The sequence below is a fragment of the Apodemus sylvaticus genome, chromosome 5, assembly GCF_947179515.1.
Source record: "Apodemus sylvaticus chromosome 5, mApoSyl1.1, whole genome shotgun sequence".
In the NCBI taxonomy this organism is placed as follows: domain Eukaryota; kingdom Metazoa; phylum Chordata; class Mammalia; order Rodentia; family Muridae; genus Apodemus; species Apodemus sylvaticus.
This window is the reverse complement of record NC_067476.1, coordinates 40,215,053-40,237,832: the sequence shown is the minus strand read 5'-3', so window position 1 is coordinate 40,237,832 and position 22,780 is coordinate 40,215,053. Positions and strand designations below refer to the sequence as shown.

Sequence of the window (22,780 nt, the reverse complement as noted above, 5' to 3'; positions counted from 1 at the left end):
AGATTTGAAACACGTGAGGTAAGCAGGCTCCTTATAAAACGAAAGGTCACCACACTCTTCAGCAGAATCTTTCCACTGAATGCCGTTTGTGTGACATAAGGAAACAAGACCAGTGGCCCACAAAGATTTTTAATTCTGCAGGGAAGCATCCAGATGGTTCTTACTTCTTTTGTACTGCTGTGTAATACCTTCCAAACTGAAGTCTCTCACTTGGGCATAGGAACACTGGAGGATGATAAAGGACACAGAATCGTATACTATCTCAAGCACACTTTGGGGCAGACCCTCCAGTCTTTCTGAGGGACTCTAAAAACCCAGCGAAGGTTTTTAGATCCGATGACTATGCACTCACTAATGGCTATTCCTTCATTGGATAATAACCAGTTTTGAAGAAATAAAAGCGATAGAAAAACGGTGACAGAAATAGATACATGGTTAGCTGCTCTATAAAACATGTTTTCAAGATGACGGCTATTGACACAGTATTGAGCACTTCCTCTGGGGTTCCCAGACATGGCATATCTGCTTCGTGACATTTTGCCAGTGCCTCTCTAGGGACCAGAGAATATTACTAAAATAAACACTACCCCACTGGTAACCAGCTTCTCCCAGGACTGCCCTGTTAAGGCCAGTTCTTTTTTCCTAACCTGGCCCATGTCCTGACTGTCTCCATGCATCTATTCAGGATGTAGCAGCTCTCTTCCTTCACTTCCTCAGAGCCACAGCCTCAGTTCTGTCAGGCAACAACAGCCTTTGTCCATCTTTCTAATTGCATAAGTGGTTCCAAAGCTGACACAGAGGTCAGCGATGCCAGCCTCACGCTCGCTAAAGAAATGGAGGTGATTCTAGCTGGCCTGCCTTGTCTGGCCTCTGGAAGAGGATGTGCCTAGCCTCACGGAGACTTGATGTGCCAGAGTGGAGGGATACCCAGGGGGATTCCCACCTGCTCAGAGGAGAAGGGGTTAGGAAAGGGAGGAAGGATTGTGGGTGACAGGAAGGGAGCAATGAGCAGAGTGTGAAGTCAATAGAAATGAAAGAAAGAAATGGAGGTGAATTGAATCTCTGTTAAGATTACCCATTTTGAGGAAGTACCTGTGTCCCCCATGCCCCCATGCTGGAGTCAGTCTCTTCTTACTTGATCAAGCAATATTCTTTCATTGCTTCCTTACATCACAGAAAAGAAACCTTACATTCTTACTAAATATACATTGGTCAACCCTGGAGTTAAGCACTGATAGTCCCAGTTCGAAATGCAGAAACTACGCACGCAGGAGACTCCAGCATTCAAAGCACAGACCAGAGCAAGTTCATCTCTGTGCTCTTTCCACAGTATAGAGCCCGCGCAGATATTGTAGGCTCATAAGTGAAACCAACACTCTTTAAACGTCTTAGAAATTAGCTACCCTGAGATGGTTGTTCAGCTCTGAACTCTCCTCTTCTTCCTCCCCATCCCACAGAGATATACACCAGAGATGGGAATTCCTATGGGAGGCCTTGTGAGTTCCCATTCTTGATTGGTAAGACATGGTACCATGACTGCATTCGTGATGAAGACCATAGCGGGCCATGGTGTGCCACTACCCTAAGTTATGAATATGATCAAAAGTGGGGCATCTGCCTGCAACCAGGTATGTATGGGCTTTAATATCAGGAAGAGGGTAGCACAGGGGGAAAGGGGGAGTTTAAGATGACTTGATATGTCTGCAGCAGATATCATCCTCGGTAAGGAATGTGTGTTGGCAGGAAGGAGAAGAAGTTGGGGACAGCTTTGAAATTTGCCTTCAGAAGCTGGTCGAGAAGAGAGGCGGGGCCATTCGTAGGAGATGGGATTGGGGGAGGGCACTGGGGAAGCTCAGATACATCAGGGAGAAGTGGAAAGGGCACGGCGGGTGGGAAGATGCTGCTTCTGGAGAAAGCGGGCATGAGACAGTGGAGCTTGACTAGAAGGAAATCACCTCTGTGTGTTTCCTGAAGCAAACAAGAACACCACGCGCAGAGAGGCTGAGAAGCCATATTTAGGATTGTGACTACTTAAAGTACATCTGTGCCCTGAAGCCAAGGCTGGAAGAGAAAGAGACGCATATCTTTGGCCCTCTCCAAATTAGTGAAAGTGTTTGCCACGCCCACGTGTTGATCAGAGTATACTTTCGAGTTGCTTCTCATTAGAAGAAAACTCTCCGGGATACTAAAGCATCCATTCCTCTTTATAGAAATGGGCAGATTACTGTCTGGTGTATAACAGAGACAGTTTCTTAGCAAATGGGCGAGAGTTACAGTAAATCACAGTAACTGGTGTGTGGTCCATGCTTAAGAAATACTAAATGCCAAGTGTGAGGGCTAACTCTCGGAACCTCAGCACTCACGAGACTGACAACCCTGGAGAACAGTGAGTTTCAGGTCAGCCTGAGCTGCATAGGTGTGAGAACACTGTCACAAAGAGAATTAACCACAATAGTTTGAAAGAGTCTATAAAAAAGGAGAAAAAAACCTTCAGATGTAAATAATAATAATGAATAATTAAATGACCTCTTGCCTTAGTTTGGGTTTCTATTGCTGTGACAAAACACCATGACCGAAAAGCAAGTTAAGGAAGAAAGGGTTCATTTGGCTTACGTTTCTGTATCACTGTTCATCGTTGAAGAAAACCAGGAAAGGAAATCAAACAGGGCAGGAACCTGGAGCAGGAGCTGATGCAGAGGTCATAGAGTGGTCTACTTACTGACTTACTCCCTATGTCCTGCTCAGTCTGCTTTCTTATAGAACCCAGAACCACCAGCCAAACATAGCACCTCCCACATACACTGGGCCCTCCCCCATCAACCACTAAGTAAGAAAATGCCTTACAGTTCCATCCTATGGCAGATCTTACAGCAACATTTCTGTTGAGGTTCCCTCCCTTCAGATAAATCTATCTTGTGTCAAGTTGACATAAGACTATCAGTACCCCTTCCCAGTGTCAGGCACTGCTCTAAGCCTTCAACATCTTTTGTAGCCATTTAGTCCCCATAGCAACTACAGAAAACCACAGTGAGGCACAGGTCGACCACGTAGTTGCATATGGTCTTGAAGGTCCAAGAAACTGGCTGTGAAGCCTTTGCCCCAAATGGCCCTGTTCTCCTGCCCAGAGAAAAGGCAGCCTGGCAGTATTGTATGCTGATCTGTCCTTAAGAGAACCTAAGCTTCTGACTAACTTGGAGAAGTTAGACAGGGCCAGCAATTCCATACATCAGGGATGCACCGATATCATTTGGAGTGTTTGTTAGAGCAGAGAGCCACCTGCAAAGGTTCTGATTCAGTGGATTTGAGGCGGAGGCTGAGCATCTAGTTTCATAAGTTCCCAGGTCATTCTGATGATGCTTCTTATAGGTCTGAGTTGGCTTCTTATAATTTAGAACAAGCAGACTGTGGCTAAGTGTTTCACTTAACTCCCACTCTAGCTTGGGTCACAAACTTCAGGTGACAATTTTCTCAGGCGAGAGCAAGTGGGCCCAGTTGACAGAAGGACCTCCTAGGGTCAGACCACATTTATGTGAAGCCTGGTGGATTGGCCAGTGTTCCTGATGCTCATTCTCCAGCATACTTACCTGCTCTGCCTTGTGGCCTTGACTGACATATGCCCATGTGCCTAGGTGCCTTCTTAGGCAGGGAGGAGTTAATACATTCGTGTACCTACCAGAGTTGCTTTTTATGAAAGAAAGCTGAGTTCTCAAACCTGAGGTTTGCTAAGCCATGGAGGTAGTGTGGAATAGCAAACATACTGCCACCCCACTAGAAGCTTCTAGCTTTACAAAGAAGAAGCCCCCTATGGTAATATGATCGTGCCTACAATCTACCCTATTTTTCCTCTACCAAGTGGCAAGATCTCTAGCTGTGTGTGCCACAGAAGACTGGGTAAGATGCAAACGTGCCATCCAGAAGCCACAGAAGTGGCAGGAATTCTGGTTATACCATGGCCACAGACAGCTGTGGGCCTTTGCTGTGCTCTGAGCATTTGGCCGTGGATCTCGGAGAGCCTCTCCAGTGGGTAGAACCACGAGTGTACTATTTGGTGTGCAACTGGTAGTGGAAAGTCCCTTTGAAACGCCCTGGATGGAGCGTTAAGTCATGTGATCCAGCCTGAATTGATTTTCTCTCTCTCTGGGATCACATAGGAAACTGAGTATATTTTGAACCAATTATCTTGAGATCTATATAATCAATGGTACAACTTGAAGATTCTTTATTTAAAACACACATTTCTGTATCTGTAAATATATATACTGCATAGCTTGAGGGGGAGGGTATTTAAGTGGAAAAGAGTGCTTCTATGCAAACAGGAGAACTTGAATTCAAATCCCTGGCACCCAAACTTAAAAAGAGAAAGTTAATAGTTAAGGACACCGGTCAGTAACCCTAGTGCTATGGAGGTTGAAGAAAAGAGGACTTCTGGGGTTTGCTGACTGACTGCCAACCTAGCATCAGGATAACCGATAGATCCTGTCTCAGGGGATCTCAGGGGACAAATACAGCAAAATACCTGGTGTCTCCCTCCTGTCTCTGCTTGCGCACACACACACACACACACACATTAGGCACCTGCCAGTTCAAACATTGGTATACATACCACACACCCACGGAGAACATACTATGGGCTTTCTGTATTGTACACTCATGTTTCTATGCCTAAATGTGCATATGTAATGTGAGTTCTACATCGTTAATTCTATTCATGTAGTCAGTCATCTATTCAAATATTAAGGAGAGATTTGGGCTGAATTTCCAAAATAAAGAAGTCACTATGCTCTGTATCTTAGCCATTTTAACAGCATCTCTATGCATACGGTGCTTTATGCATATAAATCTTTTGCAGGCTGGAGACAACCCATCTTTGCCAAGTTCAAGTGAGCTTGTTTTCCATTGGCCCAGTGCTCCACACCTGCATATATTGGTACTACCTTCTTCAGGCCAAGGGCATGAAGGAACACTGGTACACACATGGCGTTGTAGTTGACAGGGCATAGAGGGAAAGTGGAAGAGCTAGCCCACTTAGTCATCAGTATGCTCTGACTTCCATTTCAGTGAATAATCAAAGGACCACAGTATGTTCCACACAGTGATGGCCTCCGTTTTGGCACGTCCTAAGCGAATGTAAATTGAATTGCAATCTTGTAAGCACTCCAAGTAACAGAAGACATTATCTCCTTATTTCATGATCACTAATTTATCTCTTTATCAACAGAAAATGGCTGTGGGGGTAACTGGGAAAAGAATGAGCAGACTGGAAGTTGCTACCAATTTAATAATCAGGAAGTTCTATCTTGGAAAGAAGCTTATGTTTCCTGTCAGAACCAAGGAGCTGACTTACTGAGTATCCACAGTGCTGCAGAATTAGCCTATATTACAGGTAGGTTTAACTTGCATGTAGGAGAGCAGACAGCTGGAACTGTAAAGATGCTTTCTTCTACACTGTATACCCAGGCATGCTCTTTGGATAATATCCTTTCTGGCCTCTCTTAAAATCTAAACCTTAGCATTGAAGCCTACAAGGAGAAAAAGGGGTAAGGGTATTGAACATAAGCATATCCCATGTGTTGAAATGCATCTCATAATGGAAACTAGAGGGGAAACTGCTATTTAGAAAGCAAGTTGGAGTACAAGATGCCGTTAGTGCCCTAATCCTAAATGGATGGAATGGAGAGGAGAGAGTGAACTCTAAACCCCTGGACACCACAAAACAGAGAATTCAAGGAAGACAGAGCTGGTGGTGAATCATGCTAGCTGAGCTCAGTGAAAAGTCTTCATACGAGAGTGGGAGGCAAGGAGAGCTTTAGGAGTTTCTGTTAATGTTTTTAAAATATTGTGTGCATGCACACATGTGCATGCCTGTGTATATGTGTGTGTTCATGTGTGTGATTGCCAGTACATTTGGAAGCCGAAAAAGGGCATCAGATTGTTTGGAGCTAGAGTTACAGACTGCTGTGAGTGCTAGAAACTGAATGCAGGTCATCTGCAAGAGTAACGTGCACCGTTAACCGCAGAGCGGAGCCTCCGCCCCCAGAAGGAGTGTTATAGGCATGCTTTAAATGGACAGGGGAAAGCACACACAGCCTCAACTCTACACGAAGAATTAGAAGCAACTGAAGAATCTTGGAAGTAGGAGGAGCAGTCCTCCCCTAGGAAGAGCACACTGATTGGTTTTTCAGTACCAAATGGTCCCTCCTGAGAGCATCCATACGCATAACACTATACAGACAGAGCAGGGTGTGGTTTTGTATTTAGGTGGATATACATAGATGCCTGTAGCGACAATCAATGAAAAAGAGGCTGTGGTTTTACAAGGGAGCAGGGAGAGATGTATGGGGCAGTGGAGAGAGAGGACAGGGATGGGGGAAATGATATTGTACTATTATAATCTCAAAAACTAAAAGAAGTTATTTTTAAAAAAAAAAAAAAGTCCTAAAGTAAATGAATAGCAAGGATATGCAGAGTGGATTTTGTTTGGTCTTGTTTTGTCATCAGGGTAGTGGAAATTTAAAATTGTATATACATACATATATTTATGTATGATATATTATGTATTTTGTTATATACAGTATATATTATATATAATGAAAATATCATTCCCAAAAGCTTTTGATTTTAACAATGATTGATTGACACTAGAAATCTATTTCTAGAAACAGTTGAAGACATGACCCATTTGTGAGTCCCTTGAAATCCTAAAGGGTTTTCTTTTTTCTTTCTGCCTGTCTTGCATCTACTTAGTTATTTCTTTTGAGTTTTATTGTTGTTGTCAATACATAGATGGGTGATAGATTTGGATTGTTTGGACTCATCATATTTCCTATTTAACTGGCCTTCTCAGGACTTACAACCAACCAGGTCTGCCTAAAACTCCTAAGAGGACCCCGCACGCCCTGGGGCAGGAACACTTCCTAATTTGCCTTCACCCTGAGAATGTTTCTACCTTGAACTACTTGTCCTCAAGGTTAGGTCAGTTCCAGGTTAGGGTGATTTCAGCCTCACAGGGAAAGATGTGCAAATTATGTGTCTGACGTGAAGTTATTATTCAGAATTTGTAAGGAACTCAAATAACTCAATAGCAAAATTTAACCAAACAATAGCTATAGGCCTAAATAGACAGCTGTAAAAATCCACAAAATAAGTCAATAGATAGGATAGAGTTGTAAATGCTCAAAATATCTAACCACTAGATAAATACAAACCAATGCCCCAGTAAGATATCACCTCTTTACTAGTATAGTGCCTAAGAAGAAGAATAAATGCAGTGGATTTCTGAGTTTGAGGCCAGCCTCGTCTACAGAGTGAGTTCCAGGAAAGCCGGGGCTATACAGAGAAACCCTGTCTCGAAAAAACCAAAATAAATAAATAAATAAATAAATAAATACAAATGAGGGCAAGGAGACCACACAGTCAGGAAAGGTGTAAAGTAGTTCAACCATTGTGGAAGACAGTGTAAGGGTCCTCAGAATATTAAAAATAGGTCTCTCCAGCAGCTCCTGTACTAGGTTCACAGCCAAAGGGAAGGAAAGAGCATGCCAAGGAGATTCCCAATCTTCCACGCTGATGACAACTCTACTCACAGTAACCAACATATATATAAAACCTGACAGCAATCGACAAGGATTTCTACCACCCAATGAGATAAGGAAAAAATGGCCAGCCACAAAAGAAAGAAATCCTGGCATTTGTGACAGTTCAGACAAGATGTTAGGTAACATAAGGGGAGGCACAGAAAGAGGAACACCACACCTGTCAGTCATAAATGGGATCTAAAAATCCTAATCTTTTAAGAGCTAAGAGGAGTGGGGAGGGAAGACTGAGGAGAACAGCAGGAAGGGAAGCGACAAGGATGGGGAGAGGTTGTTCAGTAGGTACAAAGTAACATTTACAACTGAATGGCCGTGTTCCTTTGCACAATGAGGTGATTGTAGTTGATAGTCATACACTGTATATTTCAAAATAACTGGAGAAAATTTGCACTGCTCTTATCATAAAGATAAGTATTTAAAGTGATAAGTGTGCCCATTTCCCTGATTCAGTCATTATACCTTGCGTCAAAGTTTCACAGTGAGACCCACAGATACATATGGTTACTATGTGCCAATTAAAAACAGACAAAAGAATAAAGGACTTGCCTGTTCCTTTAGTCCGAGGCTCCCTACTGTAGATCATCTGGAAGACAGTCAAAGTCTTAACTGGGCTGTAAGTAAAGAAAAAGCCAGGCTCTTGATGGTTCACATAAACTGTCTCTGCCCTTCATGTCTACTCGACAAGTAGAATGTATCCATTTCTCATTTCCATCCACTGGCTTGCCAGCATGGTAGAAAACTTAAATTCTATCATTCCAGTGATATCAGCACAAATTACAAAGACAGTAAGGAGAGGAATCAGGAACTTTAGTTTAAAAGATCCCATTATGTAAGTCTGTCCTTGCTGCCTGCAGGCAAGCACCAGGGTTATACAGCAGCAAATACTTCCTGTGCAGGGCTGTCTTCCTTCCTAGGAAGGATGTGGCTGAACCTGTAGTGGATGGGAAGGTCCTCCTAGTATCTGCTTGAACCATTGCAGGAAGGTGGGAATGAAGACAAACTTTCGAAATATCAGGGGACATGGTCAAGTCTGGAGCACCAGAAATACTTCTTAGTTGCCAGGACTTCCTTTGGAATGCTGGAAAGCCAACTGCTTCTGCTAACAAGGGGATCCGTGCATTAGATTACATCCTCAAGTGTGCTTTGTAGCAGTGCTGGCAGCTGTAACAGGAGCTTGTGGAGTAAAAGAGAAGGAAGAATCCAAAGTTCTTGCCCAACCTCTTCAAAGCTTCTACACAAACACCTGCCCTCCCTTTACTCACTAAAGCATCTCTGTCGTCTACTTCCTTGAGAAAGGTGGGAAAACTTTCTCCCCCCACCCCATACTTCTTTTTTTAACCCCCATACTTCTATCTGTATCTAGACTGTGGTCCTCTAGCTCCTCCAAAAGCTCTTCCTTTTCCCCAAGACCTTTGTATCTTACCAGCTGTTCTCCCGATCCATCCCGATCACTACACTGACTCTTTCTCATTTGCCAACACCCTGCGTAAACATCCACCATCGAATAGATGCTTATTTCTGGGTCCTGGGAGCCTGCCTCCTTCCCTCTTAATGAAGCTCCTTTGCAAGTCCCCCAAAGGCCTGCTTTACATGTTTGGCTTCCAGAGTCTCAGGGAGGCAAAGATTATGTGTCGTCAAAGTTGCTCTTGAAAAGTCTACAAAGTCTGAATATGGTTTTTCTCTGTATAATCCCTATAGACTATAACTCATAACATACACACCTTATAGGGAGATAGCTAGGGACATGCTGTAATAATATACATATTCCCCTGTGAGTAATTAGGAAACTGGTAAGTACTTTTCGGCTGAAAATACCCAACACATTTATAGAGATCCCGTCTTAATGTTTGTCAGCCACCCCTGTCATTCACAGACCGTTTCATCAGTTGTTCTGTCTCTTCTACCTAGCCTTTAATTAATTTTTCAAATTCTTCCTTCACAGTCTTGATAAAGTCTTTCTTTCCAGGTTCATGACGTAAATGACGATGGTAAATGTCTTAGTTAGGGTTTGATTGCTGTGAAGAGACATCATGACCAAGGCAACTCTTATAAAGGACAACATTTAATTGGGACTGCCTTATGTTCAACAGGTTTAGTCCACTATCATCATGGTGGGAAGCATGGCAGCATGCAGCAGACATGGTGCAGGAGAGAGTTCTACATCTTAATCTGGAGGCAGCCAAGAGGAGGCTCTCTTCCACACTGAGAAGAGTTTAAGCACAGGAAACCCCCGAAGCTCACCCCCACAGTGACACACCTCCTACAACCACACCATACCTACTCCAACAAGGCCACACCTCCTAATGGTGCCACTCCCTGTGGGCCAAGCATTCAAATACTTGAGTCTGTGAGGGACAAACCTATTCAAACCACCACAGTAAAAATCCTTACAATCATCCTTATATTCTTTATGTTTGTTCTCCGTTATGTACAGATGTATAAAAGCATGGGCACATCCATATTTTGTATCCACATCAGGTAGCATGTGGGCAACCAGTCTCACTATTGAAATTATTTATACTTCCCTGGCCCCTTCTTCTCCTGATGGTTTGATTATGAAATAATAAGATTGCATAATGTGTATCCCTGGCAACTGGCAACTGGTGTGTGTGTGTGTGTGTGTGTGTGTGTGTGTGTGTGTATAAAACTCTCATATCTAGTTTCAATACACTAAACAGTAGAGTCATGAACAGTTACCTTACATATTTTAACCCAGAAATGCTTTTCTTTTTGAGGGGTCTCCAGCTAGTCCCTTCTACTAAACTGACCTTTTATGAGAGCAATACTTTATGGTTTTGATTTTTATATTCATAGGCCTGACAAATAAAAATATAGGTTTTATGGCTTTGACCTGTCAGTTTGGGATACAATCAGATCTCAAAATCTAGGCACAGGATGAAAAACTGCTTTTCAGTAAGCCTAAGTAAGGATTGAAAATACATAGTGAAACTGCCACTCAGGAAATTCTTTTACTGCAGAGGAGAGAGAACTGGACATTTGGGAAGCAGAATTGAACAAATTTATTAGACTGTGACCTTCTCAAAAAATTAAAGTTTGGTTTTCTATTAACATAACCTGTCCCTGTTGCCTAGATAGGAGTCCCATACTGAGATTTCTGCTTCAGTTAAGGCCTTCTGTTTTTTTACTATCAATAAAAACCTAGTTTGATTTATATATTTTGTCATTGTTAAAAATTAAATAATTCCATATGTCTCTCTCTCTCTCCCCTCCCCCCCGTGTGTGTGTTTGTGTGTGTTTGTGTGTGTGTGTGCGCGCGCCTTGTGCTTTTTCTTTGTCTCTTTTTCTTGTGTTTGTCCTTGTCTTATTCTGGTTTCTTCATCTTGATTTTATTATCATCATTATTATTTTATATGCTTGTTTTGGTGAACTTGGGTGGGTATGGAAGTGAGGAGGATCTGGGAGAAGTTAGAGGAGGAAAAACCATAACTGAAATATATTTTATAAAAGATTTATATTACCAATTATGTAATTCCTACAGGAAAAGAAGACATTGCTAGAATTGTTTGGCTTGGACTGAATCAGCTCTATTCTGCTAGAGGTTGGGAATGGTCGGACTTCAAGCCACTCAAATTTCTTAACTGGGATCCAGGTAAATGCTCTTCCCCAGTAATGTATACAGAATCAAAGCTTCAAACGCTAGGAAGGTTTTACTCATCTAGAGCTTATGAAAGTTTCACATACAGTTAGATCTCACACTTCCTCAGAACTTTTTTCAGACATTCTTAACTGTGGTGTTGTTTTGGCTAAGTTAGCCATGCCTTGGGGCACTGGGGCATTTGCTCCTGGGCTTTAGAGCATCCCTGTATTTTTTAAGTAAAAACCGAATGAACCCTGCAGCATGGCCAGAAATCGTTCTACATCCCAGAGGGTCTTGACTCAGTGTTGTACTCAGCCTTTAGCTTGCCGTCAATGGAGAAAAATCCCTTACTTCCGCACGATAGCACCAAAACACTAGGAACACAACATATGTAGTTTATGACACATATAAGTACAGCAACAAAAATAATATCCGGTTTAGCCAGAAGCTTTCTGCAAAGAAAAGATGAGGAACATTTTGAAACCTAAAAAGGCAAAACCTGAATAGTGACGCGAATAACAGTGTTCTACCTACATAGAAGAGAAATGGATTGAGTATTATAACGCAACCATGATGATGTCGTTAACTAAGTATTTTTATTAGTAAATAAAGTGATACTCTATATTTTTGAGTCAAAAAATAGACTATGCTTAGGCAAGCGCTCTACCACTGAGCTACAGTCCCAGTCCTTAAATTGATATTTAAGGTCTTCAAGGCAGAACCACACATTAATATTTCTGTCTGGTTGTAAATATTTGCCTTAGGATAAATTTAATATGCACTGAGGCTCTGGCCCAGGTGTGTGCGGTGTAAGTAGCTTCAGAGCAGAGACGGGCTGGTTTCTCTGTTGTGAGTTCGCTCTCCTGGATCCGAATGGTCCCCTCCATCCAGTGTTTCAGAAGAGGGACAAACAACTGTGTCATTGCTCGCTGCGGCCTGTAACTTTTCAGTTTAGTTGAAAGTTTTAGCCATACCATGAGCCTCCATAGAGACAGAAAATTATGAACTTGGATAGCTTTAAGTCCACTCTGACACCTAACCTCCTCCACCTCCTTGAAAATCTGTCTTTTTTTTGTTTTTTTGTTTTTTGGGTTTTTTGTTTGGTTGGTTGGTTGGTTGGTTGGTTTATTTTTTTGTTTGGTTGGTTTTTTGGTTTTTTTTGGATTTGGTTTTTCGAGACAGGGTTTCTCTGTGTAGCCCTAGCTGTCCTGGAACTCACTCTGTAGACCAGGCTGGCCTCGAACTCAGAAATCCACCTGCCTCTGCCTCCCAGAGTGCTGGGATTACAAGCGTGCGCCACCACCGCCCGGCTGAAAATCTGTCTTTTTAAGGCACGCCTGTTACATCTTTGATCGGTGGGTCAAGCTGTGCAAGAATGGACACAGAGTCTGGGCTGTGGCAAAGCGTTTCCTGCGAATCTCAGCAGCCTTACATCTGCAAGAAGCCACTGAACAACACAGCGGAGCTCCCAGGTGCGCCCCTCTCTTCCTCATGTGTACAAATAAGGCCAGAGTTTGGTGAACTCAAGCAAATGCATGCCAGACACCTGCTTTCCTTTCCTTCACTGGATACTGCCAGTGGTTGTTTGTCTGTCAGTTTTTTATCTCCTGAACCCATGCTAAAATGCCATGGTTGTGAATTTTGGTAATCCCAGTGCTGGAGGTGGGGTGGGCAGAGAGCAGGAGAATCCCTGGGGTTGGCTATCCAGATAGTCTACCTTAATTGATAAGCTTTGGGCTAATGAAAGACTTATCTTACTTCCTCAAAAGAGGTTGCTACTTTACCTAGGATGACACCTTAGGTTGTCCTTTGGACACACACACACACACACACACACAGGTTCTACATTTCTTGATCTTGAATGCTAGGATTCATACATATCTACATATCCATGCCCAGATTTTTACAAAGATGCTGGGGATTGGAACTCAGATTCTCAGGTTCCTGGGCTTGCAGAGCATGGGCTCTTACCCATTGAGCCATCTCCTCAGCACTGAATTCTTATCCAAAAAGGAATATAGAACAATTTAAAAAAAATAGTTACATAAAGTAATGTAGGGAAATGTCTTATGATAATAGGAAGAAATGGACATCTCTCTTCCAAGTTACCAAATATAAATCATACAACAGAAAGTATAATAGAGATCCTACACAAGGGAGAATGTACAAAGACTTGATGATTGAATAAATAAATAAATATCTTGAAGTCACCATTATTAAATAAATTGTGGTGTTTCCATAATATGTGCCTATTATACCTGTGCCAGCAGGAAAATTCAAAGAGCAGAACAAAACGATGTGCCTACCTATCATTGGAACTTTGTGAAAATATGCTTTTGTGGAGGTAAAGGCTAGAATGTGTGGGTGATTGTTTGAGTTCATTTACATGTGGTTTTTCTCTCTGTTCCTTTCCATAATTGAAATATCCCTTTGTAATAATGAATGTCATTTAGAGCTTAAGTTAATTGAGTTATTATCTTGCAAAAAAAAAACCCACATTTTTAAAATGACTGTGTTTGCTTGTGAAAAATAAATGTTCCAAGAAGATCTGGATAACTAGAATAACAAAACTGCTAGCAAGAGTCAGAGCCCTTTTGTCTCTGAAAGGTTCGGCTTCCCTCATGCTCTTCATCGTGGTCTGAGACTCTCTGGTCTCTCAGAGCTGTTGAAGGTGTCTAAAGAAGCCATTTTATCCTTCCCCTCGAGGGTGTACTAAACAAATGCCACATCCCGCTCCTTAAATCTCTACCTGTCCTTTATCCAACAGTAAGTGTTTATATGCATCCACTTACTAAACTGGTCACACGAGCAAAGAAGGCTTGTGTCTTCCTAATCTCAGAGACGTGGGTGGGCGTGACCTCCAAATCTCAGACTTGGAAAAGGTTGTCAGTATCTGGCCTACTCCACTTATGACGACTAAAGATGTTCCCTTCCCTGACCATGTCTGTGCCCCTTAAATAGTCTTGTCCAGCCACATACCATATGTGTCTCAGAATAAGGACATGTCATACCTGAATCTCCTCAGGAGTTCTTATAATGCCTGATATATAAAACTCATAAAATTCATGCCACTCTCATAGCTGACATCATGTCTCCCAGTTTTCCAGAAGCTTGTGATTCAAGGAAGAGACATTTGCAAGGCTGTTGATTCGAAATGGATCTGTCTTTACTGGAATATAAATTGCTGCTTTCTCTCCCCCCGCCCCACTCCACCCCAGATGTTTGGACGTTCTCAGACACCCACTGTGATGTGGGCTGGCTGCCAAATAATGGGTTTTGCTATCTGCTGGCGAATGAAAGTGCTTCCTGGGACGCTTCACGTTTGAAATGCAAAACCTTTGGTGCGGACCTCATCAGCATTCACTCCTTAGCAGACGTGGAGGTGGTCATCTCGAAACTCCATAGTGGGGGTGAGTTTTTTGTTTTTTAAGCATCTTTTTTTTTATTTTCTTTTTCTTTAATTTTTTTTATTTATTGATTTTTTTTTATTTACATTTCAAATGATTTCCCCTTTTCTGGGTCCCCACTCCCTGCAAGTCCCATAAGCCCTCTTCCCTCCCCCTGTTCCTCCATCTACCCCTTCCACTCCTTCCCGTTTCCCTATTCTGGAATTCCCCTATACTCTTGCATTGAGTCTTTCCAGAACCAGGGGCCACTCCTCCATTCTTTTTGGACATCATTTAATATGTGGATTATGTCTTGGGTATTCAAAGTTTCTAGGCTAATATCCACTTATCAGTGAGTGCATACCATGATTGATCTTTTGAGACTGGGTTACCTCACTTAGTATGATGTTCTCCAGCTCCATCCATTTGTCTAAGAATTTCATGAATTCATTGTTTCTAGTGGTTAAGCATCTTGCTTTAGACGTTTAAAGCATTTCAAGTGTCCCTATTTTCAGTGGAAGTGAGAGGTCTCCGGCCTTCCCAGTAACAGGAGCACATCCAGGGGCTTTTCCGTGGGATTGGACTTGTCCCAGGCCCCGCCTTGTCCAGTGCTGTAGCTATCGTGTGGCTTTTGAGCTCCTGAGCAGTAGTTAGGAAAACTGAGGAACTGAAGTATCACTTCTGTTTCATCTTCATTTCTTTGCATTACAGTTTAAATAGCTGCCTCTGCCCAGAGGCCTTTATTTAATCAGACACACACACTCTTTCTCTCTGCCCATAATTATGCCAATTCCTCTTCTAAAAACTTCCTTGATGATGCTTTCACTTTTGTGATTATCAGGAACTAGACTGAGAAACAAAGACATCCTAGACTCCACCCCCTTCCTGGAAGCAGGCAGTGGAGGTTCCTGCTCTGTGTTAGCATGGTGCCCCTTGCTGTCTGTGTGAAGACAGCTGTCATTTCAGACAACAGCGGACAAGGAACATTTCTGATTACAGTATCTATGGTTGTATTTATAGAGTTTCACTAATACCCATAAAGCAGAGTTTATGTACAGCAGATGTGAGGGAACACGGAGCGGACAGGTCCTAGGGCAGCTCTTCTCCCTGTTTGTATTGTGTGCAGTATGAGAGACATTACAGGCCTGGAGACCCGCCCTGGCTGCTCATCAACATCCTTAGTAATCGACTAAAGAATACCGCAAGCCCCGAAACTACCTATCAACACTATCAAAAAGTCAGTGACATACATATTATAACATACAACAGAGCAAAACCAAACAAAAAAAAAAAAACACTTTTCTTTTAGATGTCAAAGAAGAAATCTGGACAGGCCTTAAGAACACAAACAGCCCCGCCTTGTTCCAGTGGTCGGACGGAACGGAAGTTACGCTAACGTACTGGAATGAGAACGAACCCAGTGTCCCCTACAATAAGACTCCCAACTGTGTTTCCTATTTGGGAAAGGTAGGACGCCTCCTGTAGGTTATTTATAGTCTTTTTTGTTAGCGCCAACAATAATATTAACATTGTGCTAGGAGTGGGATTTGTGTGCAGGCTGAGAAGAAAAAGGTAAAATCCTGTAGACAGTCATCCTGGTAGCTGATCATTGAATACGCAGTCTGCTTGATGTCCAGACTCCCACTGCAGTCTGGAAAAGGCACACAGACTCTTTAGACCTCTTGTGTCAAATGACCTGCTTTCTTCAAGGCTCCGAGGCTCCATCCGCTAGCTCATTATGGCTGACGGTTGGCAAGTGACCATGGCTCAGCCTGAAAGAGTCCATCTTTTTATGCTGATTAAGTTTTGAATTAGTCATGATTTGAGGCTAACTGGGAAACGCTTTTTAATAGTTCAATTTTTAATAAAAATTTTTAAGTGGTTTTTAATATTTATATAAAAAGTTGGGTTAGCTTTGTTCAGAAAAGTATCTTTCTCTGGGATGTAGCTTGCTAAAACCACTCACTGAGCATGCTCTGGTTAGGAGCCTAAAATAGGCTAGATCATTGCACAGAAGGCCTTAAACACACCTCTTTTAGTTTTGTTTGCATCTCTTTCCTACAGGCAGCTGTCTTTCCTGGTAATCAGGGTGACTGTCACCCAGACATCTAGAGAGACTTTAAATGGAAGCGTCAAACTGTGTGCGGATTTAGAAGTGTCCGCTCGCAAAGACGTGTTTTAGAAGTGTCACACTCGGTGCCCTACTTTAAAAGCCAAGATGGCTCGGCACATCATCCAAAGTGAAAGTAAAGAGAGATGGGAAGGCCTAGCTTACCCAGCCTGCCCGGACTCAAAAGTGACCCTGCCTGCAGTCAGGCCACTAACACTTAGTTTCGAGAAGCAATGCGACTTAAGCAATTAAGCAAAATCAAGTTTATGTAGCACATTTGAAAGAGAGAGACAGTTTTGATGTCTAGACTGGAGTAGAGTTATAAGAAACCTTTGACCCTTGAACAGTTGGTGTCCCAGAGATTTTAATCTCTGAACAAACTTCAGACAGGTCACAGGGAAGCGACTAGAATCACTAGAATCTAGGGCAGCTTCGGGAGGAGTTCTTCCCTCTTGTCTATATGTCCTTTGGCTGTTTTATTGTTAAGCTTATCAGAAAAGGATCTTTGTGCACAGTGTGTCGTGGAGATAGCAGGCTCGGCCACTACCTTTCCCTGCTCCCCACAGTTACCACGACTTCATTCTAAATGTTTGGCAAATAATTTGTTTGGTAAGGATTTAATTTTTTTTTCATCTTTAAAAGTTAGGTCAGTGGAAAGTCCAGTCCTGTGAAAAGAAACTCAGACACGTATGCAAGAAAAGGGGAGAGATAACTAAGGGTGCACGGTCTGATAAGCTGTGTCCGCCAGATGAGGTAGGTGAAACGCATCTGTGAGTTCCCGAAGCGCAATTATCCCTCTGTGGTTAAAAATGATATCTGAAGCTTAAACAATTCGAACTTGCAAAGCGAAAGCATTGGTTTCTGTTCATACATTTAAGCAAAATTGCGAAGGAGGAGAATCATAACACGCTGGTGTTCTTACGGAAAGAAAAAGCTTACCTATAAATACGTAAATCTGACTACTGTCCTCAACGTCAATCTTTAGATTTCCTCCGAGACAGTATTCTTACTGAAAACTAATCCAACCAACAGCTGCCATAGGGGGAGTGAGGGAAAAGAGCAAAGAACACTATGCCACACCTCAGTCATGTAGAAGCGACCTATAAAACCAAGACCCATCCTTACCAAATGAGGACAGTCATGTCCTCTACTTCCTCAGGTTAGACGATTTCTGTCAGAGTCTCGGGAAGGGGGCTCTCATTAAGTCTCCAACCGTGTGATGGTGTTCCTCTTCTGATTTAGGGCTGGAAGAGACATGGAGAAACCTGTTACAAGATTTATGAGAAAGAGGTTCCTTTCGGAACGAACTGCAATCTGACCATCACTAGCAGGTGTGACTGTCAGCACACACGTAGTAGAAAACATTTAACTGACTGTGCCTAAACAGTCTCCTAAGACAAAAGCCGGGGTGAAGGGCTTTTTATTTTAAAACCTGAGAACTGGTTCGTCCTTTGTAGGTTTGAGCAGGAATTCTTGAATGATCTGATGAAGAACTATGATAAGTCCCTTCGGAAGTACTTCTGGACTGGCCTGAGGGACGCCAACTCCCGAGGAGAGTACAGTTGGGCCGTTGCTGGGGGCGTAAAGCAGGCTGTGACCTTTTCCAACTGGAATTTTCTTGAGCCGGGTGAGTACTTTATGGACAGAGCTGACAAGGAGGACATTGGGGTGGTGCTGAGCCCACACTTTCATGGAGCACCAGATCTGCAGTTACCTAGTCTGGAAAGTTTGCGTCTGTCTGCCCGTTCAGGGTTTCCCCAGCAGACATAGGCAGTTAGAAGGCCCAGTAGCACTAGGGGCAGAGACAGGCAGCTGCAGTGAGAGGGATTCACATGGGACCATAACTTACCATAACGCTGTGCCAAGTCTACCTGTGGTTCTGATTTTATGATTTTTTCCAAAAGGTTGTTCACACTGAGGTGAAAGGTAGAGTGGGAGGCTTGGGGAAGCAGAAGCTATTCTCTTGCTTCGGATTGAATAACTATTGTAAATGCTAATTCATTGAAGATTAATATGCTCATGCCAACTGGTTGCAGTGATGAAGTGGGGCGGGTGACTAGAGAAGGATAGAAAAGAGAGAGATTAAAAAGGCACAGGCTCAGCTGGGCATGGTGGCATACACCTTTAATCCCAGTTCTCAGAATGAAGAAGCAGGTAGAACTCTGTGAGTTCGAGACCAACCTGGTCTACATAGCCAGAGCTGCGTAGCCTATAGAGGAAAACAAAAGGGCACAGTCTCAGTAAAGCACAGAAGCCCTTGCTAACCAGATGTTCCACACCAAGACAAACAAGCAAACAAAAACCCAAAAACAAATAAATAAAACAACAACAAAACAGAAAACCCACAAACACAAACAAACAAAAATCACATGTGAAATCCATGGTTAAAACAAGAGTGGCTTTAGTGAGCTCTGCTTGAAGCCCTATGGACACCCACTTCCTGACAAGGCCCAAGAGAAGAAGGGGTGCCATCCCTGCTATTTTAGCTTTGAGATTCTTAAAGGAGGTGGCATGGAAGAATGCCACCAAAGGAGTACCAACTGCGCTATGAGAAAGCTCTCATTCGTATTATAAAGATACTGCCTAATTTTTAAGACACAACGCGGTAGACCACAAAGTGGTGAAATACCACATCCCTCCCAAGCATGCCGTTCCCCTGTGCTTGGGTATAGGGGCATCAGTGATGTTCAGAACTGGAGTCTGTGAAACCACAACAGAGGCAATGCTTTGGTCGTCCCCATTAAGTCCATATGATAATCCATTTCCCAAGCCAATGCCCAACTACCCAGAGCCAACGCCAGCACCATGAATGTGAGGATTCGGTTTGTTTTTGTTGGGTTGGGTGTTTTTTTGGGGGGGTGCGGTTTCCTCCTCTTTTAATGTAAATCTCAAATAAAATTTAAACATTTCCTATGAAGTATTTTACATTTTTATATCTCTGTCTCCTGACTTCATCCTGCAGAACTAAACATGTATTTGTATTAATCTCTGTGAGAATAAATTAGGAAGTAGTGTAAGTTAGCATTTATTTATTTATTTATTTATTTTTGTTTTTTGTTTTTTTTTGTTTGTTTGTTTTTGTTTTTCGAGTCAGGGTTTCTCTGTGTAGTCCTGGCTGTCCTGGAACTCACTCTGTAGACCAGGCTGGCCTCGAACTAAGAAATCTGCCTGCCTCTGCCTCCCAAGTGCTGGGATTAAAGGTGTGTGCCACCACTGCCCGGCAGCATTTATTTCTAAAGTTAGTTCATCTTTCTTCAAACAGCCCCAAGCATTGATCGTAATTTACCATGGAAACCAGAAGAACTAATGTAGAAGCTACACCTGACTATAGAGCCGGGGAAAATACAGGCTTCGGTGATTTGTTTAACAAAATATACCTGGTTATTGATCAATAGAATCCTTATCTCCTGACTTCCAGGCTAGATTGACTTATTCAAATAAGATAGGGAGTCCAAGCCATTCTGCTTTCCTCTTTTCAGATGTCTGATACTGTCTTGTGTTGCTATAATGTGGTCATTAAGATATTTCTCTATAGCATGGGAACTGGACTGTGTGATCTTACAATAGAACACGATATTTGAAAACAGTCATCACAAGCGTGGTGTCTCATAATCATGACTATCAGTATGAGTAACATTAGTAATTACAGAATTATCTTTTACATAGAGAAGGTAGAATATAGCTGCTAATCCTGGTTAAGTATCACTTAAATTAGAAATATTCTAATAGATAAGACACAGAGTTCTTAAAATATAATCCCTGCACTTAGAAGGCAGAGGCAGGAGGATCTCTATGAGTGAGGCCAGCCGACAGAACCAGGGCTACACAAAGAAACACCTGTCTTAAAAAAAACAAAACAGCAACAACAACAAAATCCCAGCAACAACATAAAAGCTGGCTGGTCTTGACGGTGCTCATCTTTAGTTCCCAGCACTTGGGAAGCAGAAGCAGGCGATCCTGAATTCTCGGGCAAACTAGTCTTCAAAGCAAGTTTTAGGCTAGCCAGGGCTACGCAGTGAGACCCTGTCTTGGGGGTGAGGGGGAGGTAGAACTGTGGATATAGTGCAGTGTTAGAGGGCTTATCTTGCATGCATGAGGCCATGGGTCTAGTCCCCTATGCCCCTCCTAAATTTAATGCACACGTGCATTAAATATCTCATTCTTTGTGGGCAAGTTGGAGAGGTTATGAAACCTTGCTCCTAGTTGCCCTCGGTTTTGTAGTCAGAGCACATGCTGTTGTGATCTTTATGCCCCTAGCGTTAGCCAGCCAGATCAGTCGTGAGCAAGCTGTGTAAAGCAAGCAGAACAGGAAATAAACAGCAGCACACGCATGCGGGGGCGTGGCGTGTGTCCTCCATTCCTTGTACCCCTCGCTGTCATATAGGTGGACGAGTCATGAGTGTCACAAATAAAACTTAGATGGCCGTAAGCCGAGTTGTGAACAAATGTGTATTTCCACAAGCTCCTTCTGCATGCAGTGCCCCAGCCCTTCCCGTAGCTCTGACTCTGGGACGGTTTAATTTTGAAGTTTACTCAATAGCTTTAAAAATCCCCAAGTTGTTAAGCTGCAATGAGCCGCTATCCTGAGCCGCTGTCCTCAAGCATGGTGACTTCCCACACTGCCCTGGAAACAGACTGCCTGAGTTCAAATCGAGGGTCAACTCTTGTGAAGTGTAACCTTGAAGAAGTCACTTAATCTGCCAGTCTGCATGCTGGGCGCTATATGCTGGGATCTGAGCTGCCAACGAGCTTTAGCTCTCTGAGTGGAAACTGGAGCCAGGTGGGCTGTAAGCGGTGGGCGGCTAGGGGCCAGTGTTGGGGCCACCAAGCAGGAAGTTTGCTGTTGGGGGCCAGGTCGAGGTCCAATGACCTTCGGGAGAGAATACTCTTCCCTGGAGTGTTACAGGTTGATAAGACAGGTCTGTCAGATGATCTTTGGTGAAATAACTCCTGTACTTTATTCCTTGTAGATAGGACCTTATAAACATTTGGGGATGAGTTGGGATCTAGAGGCAGATGCCTTCTATTGGCTTGGTCTGAGATGTTAGGGATGCCTCATCTGCATATGAAAAGACTTCAGGTGTTGTCCCTACACAGCTGATTGTCACAGGCCTCTCCATGGGGTGTCGTGGTCACCTGTTCCAGGACAGGAACCTGGTCTGGAGTCGATTCAACCCCCTACTGTTCTTGATTATGAGAATTGCCAGGGTTTCTGACTCCACTCGACCTGACCAGGTTTTCTGTCTGGTGGCCAGGTCCTCTGCCCCACATTCGTCCTCACGGTATTTCTGTTCCGACAGTAGGACCCATCTGGTAGGGGTCACTAACAGGCCCTGTAGACTGATGCCCCATGGCAAACACTTTTGTGTGATGCTCTCACCGTCCTCTCTGATATTCTCAGCACCCCATTTCTTCCTCCCTCTCTCTCTCTCTCTCTCTCTCTCTCTATCTCTCTCTCTCTCTCTTCCACTGTCTCTCCTCTCTCACTCTTCCATCCTGGCTCAAACAGAGTAGGTGTTTAAACTTTGAAAGTTTTCACTTTTGTCTATGGCCTTGTACCGCCCTGATGGAGCCTGATCTCCTCTTAAGGTTTTAACTTTCAATTAACCTTTCTGATCCAACCCCAGCGTCTCCAGGCGGGTGCGTGGCTATGTCTACTGGAAAGACTCTTGGCAAATGGGAAGTGAAGAACTGCAGAAGTTTCCGAGCACTCTCAATATGCAAGAAAATGAGGGGACCCCAGGAGCCGGAGGAGGCAGCCCCCAAGCCCGATGACCCGTGTCCTGAAGGCTGGCACACACTCCCCTCCAGCCTTTCTTGTTATAAGGTAAAGTAGCCCTCTCATTCTGTCTTTCCATGAGGTCATTCCTCTGCTATCCTTAATCATGTCATTGCACCAATTATGTCTCTCCTTGTAAGCACACAGTGCCTCACACCAATGTTCAGGAGCACGCCCGCCATCTTTAGCAAAGCATCATGGGTCTCTGGTATCAGACCACTCAACTCCACCCATGCCTTGCTCTCAAAAGCAAGACCAAAGCCAGAGTGGCCTTTCTCCCATGGTTTTTTCCCTTTGAGAAGCTGGGTGACCTGT

General features: G+C 43.3%; 1 protein-coding gene across 2 annotated transcripts in view; it reads left to right on the top strand.

The window, feature by feature from the left end:
- Ly75 (lymphocyte antigen 75) overlaps positions 1-22,780 on the top strand; it is a 141,878-nt gene that overhangs the window by 13,173 nt on the left and 105,925 nt on the right. For both annotated transcript variants that reach the window (XM_052182546.1, XM_052182543.1), the window contains exons 3-12: positions 1,458-1,628; positions 5,219-5,383; positions 11,092-11,202; positions 12,522-12,662; positions 14,409-14,600; positions 15,886-16,043; positions 17,329-17,439; positions 17,929-18,017; positions 18,144-18,313; positions 22,314-22,513. In XM_052182546.1, the coding sequence (XP_052038506.1) occupies positions 1,458-1,628; positions 5,219-5,383; positions 11,092-11,202; positions 12,522-12,662; positions 14,409-14,600; positions 15,886-16,043; positions 17,329-17,439; positions 17,929-18,017; positions 18,144-18,313; positions 22,314-22,513 (1,508 nt within the window). The remainder of the gene's footprint in view (positions 1-1,457; positions 1,629-5,218; positions 5,384-11,091; positions 11,203-12,521; positions 12,663-14,408; positions 14,601-15,885; positions 16,044-17,328; positions 17,440-17,928; positions 18,018-18,143; positions 18,314-22,313; positions 22,514-22,780) is intronic.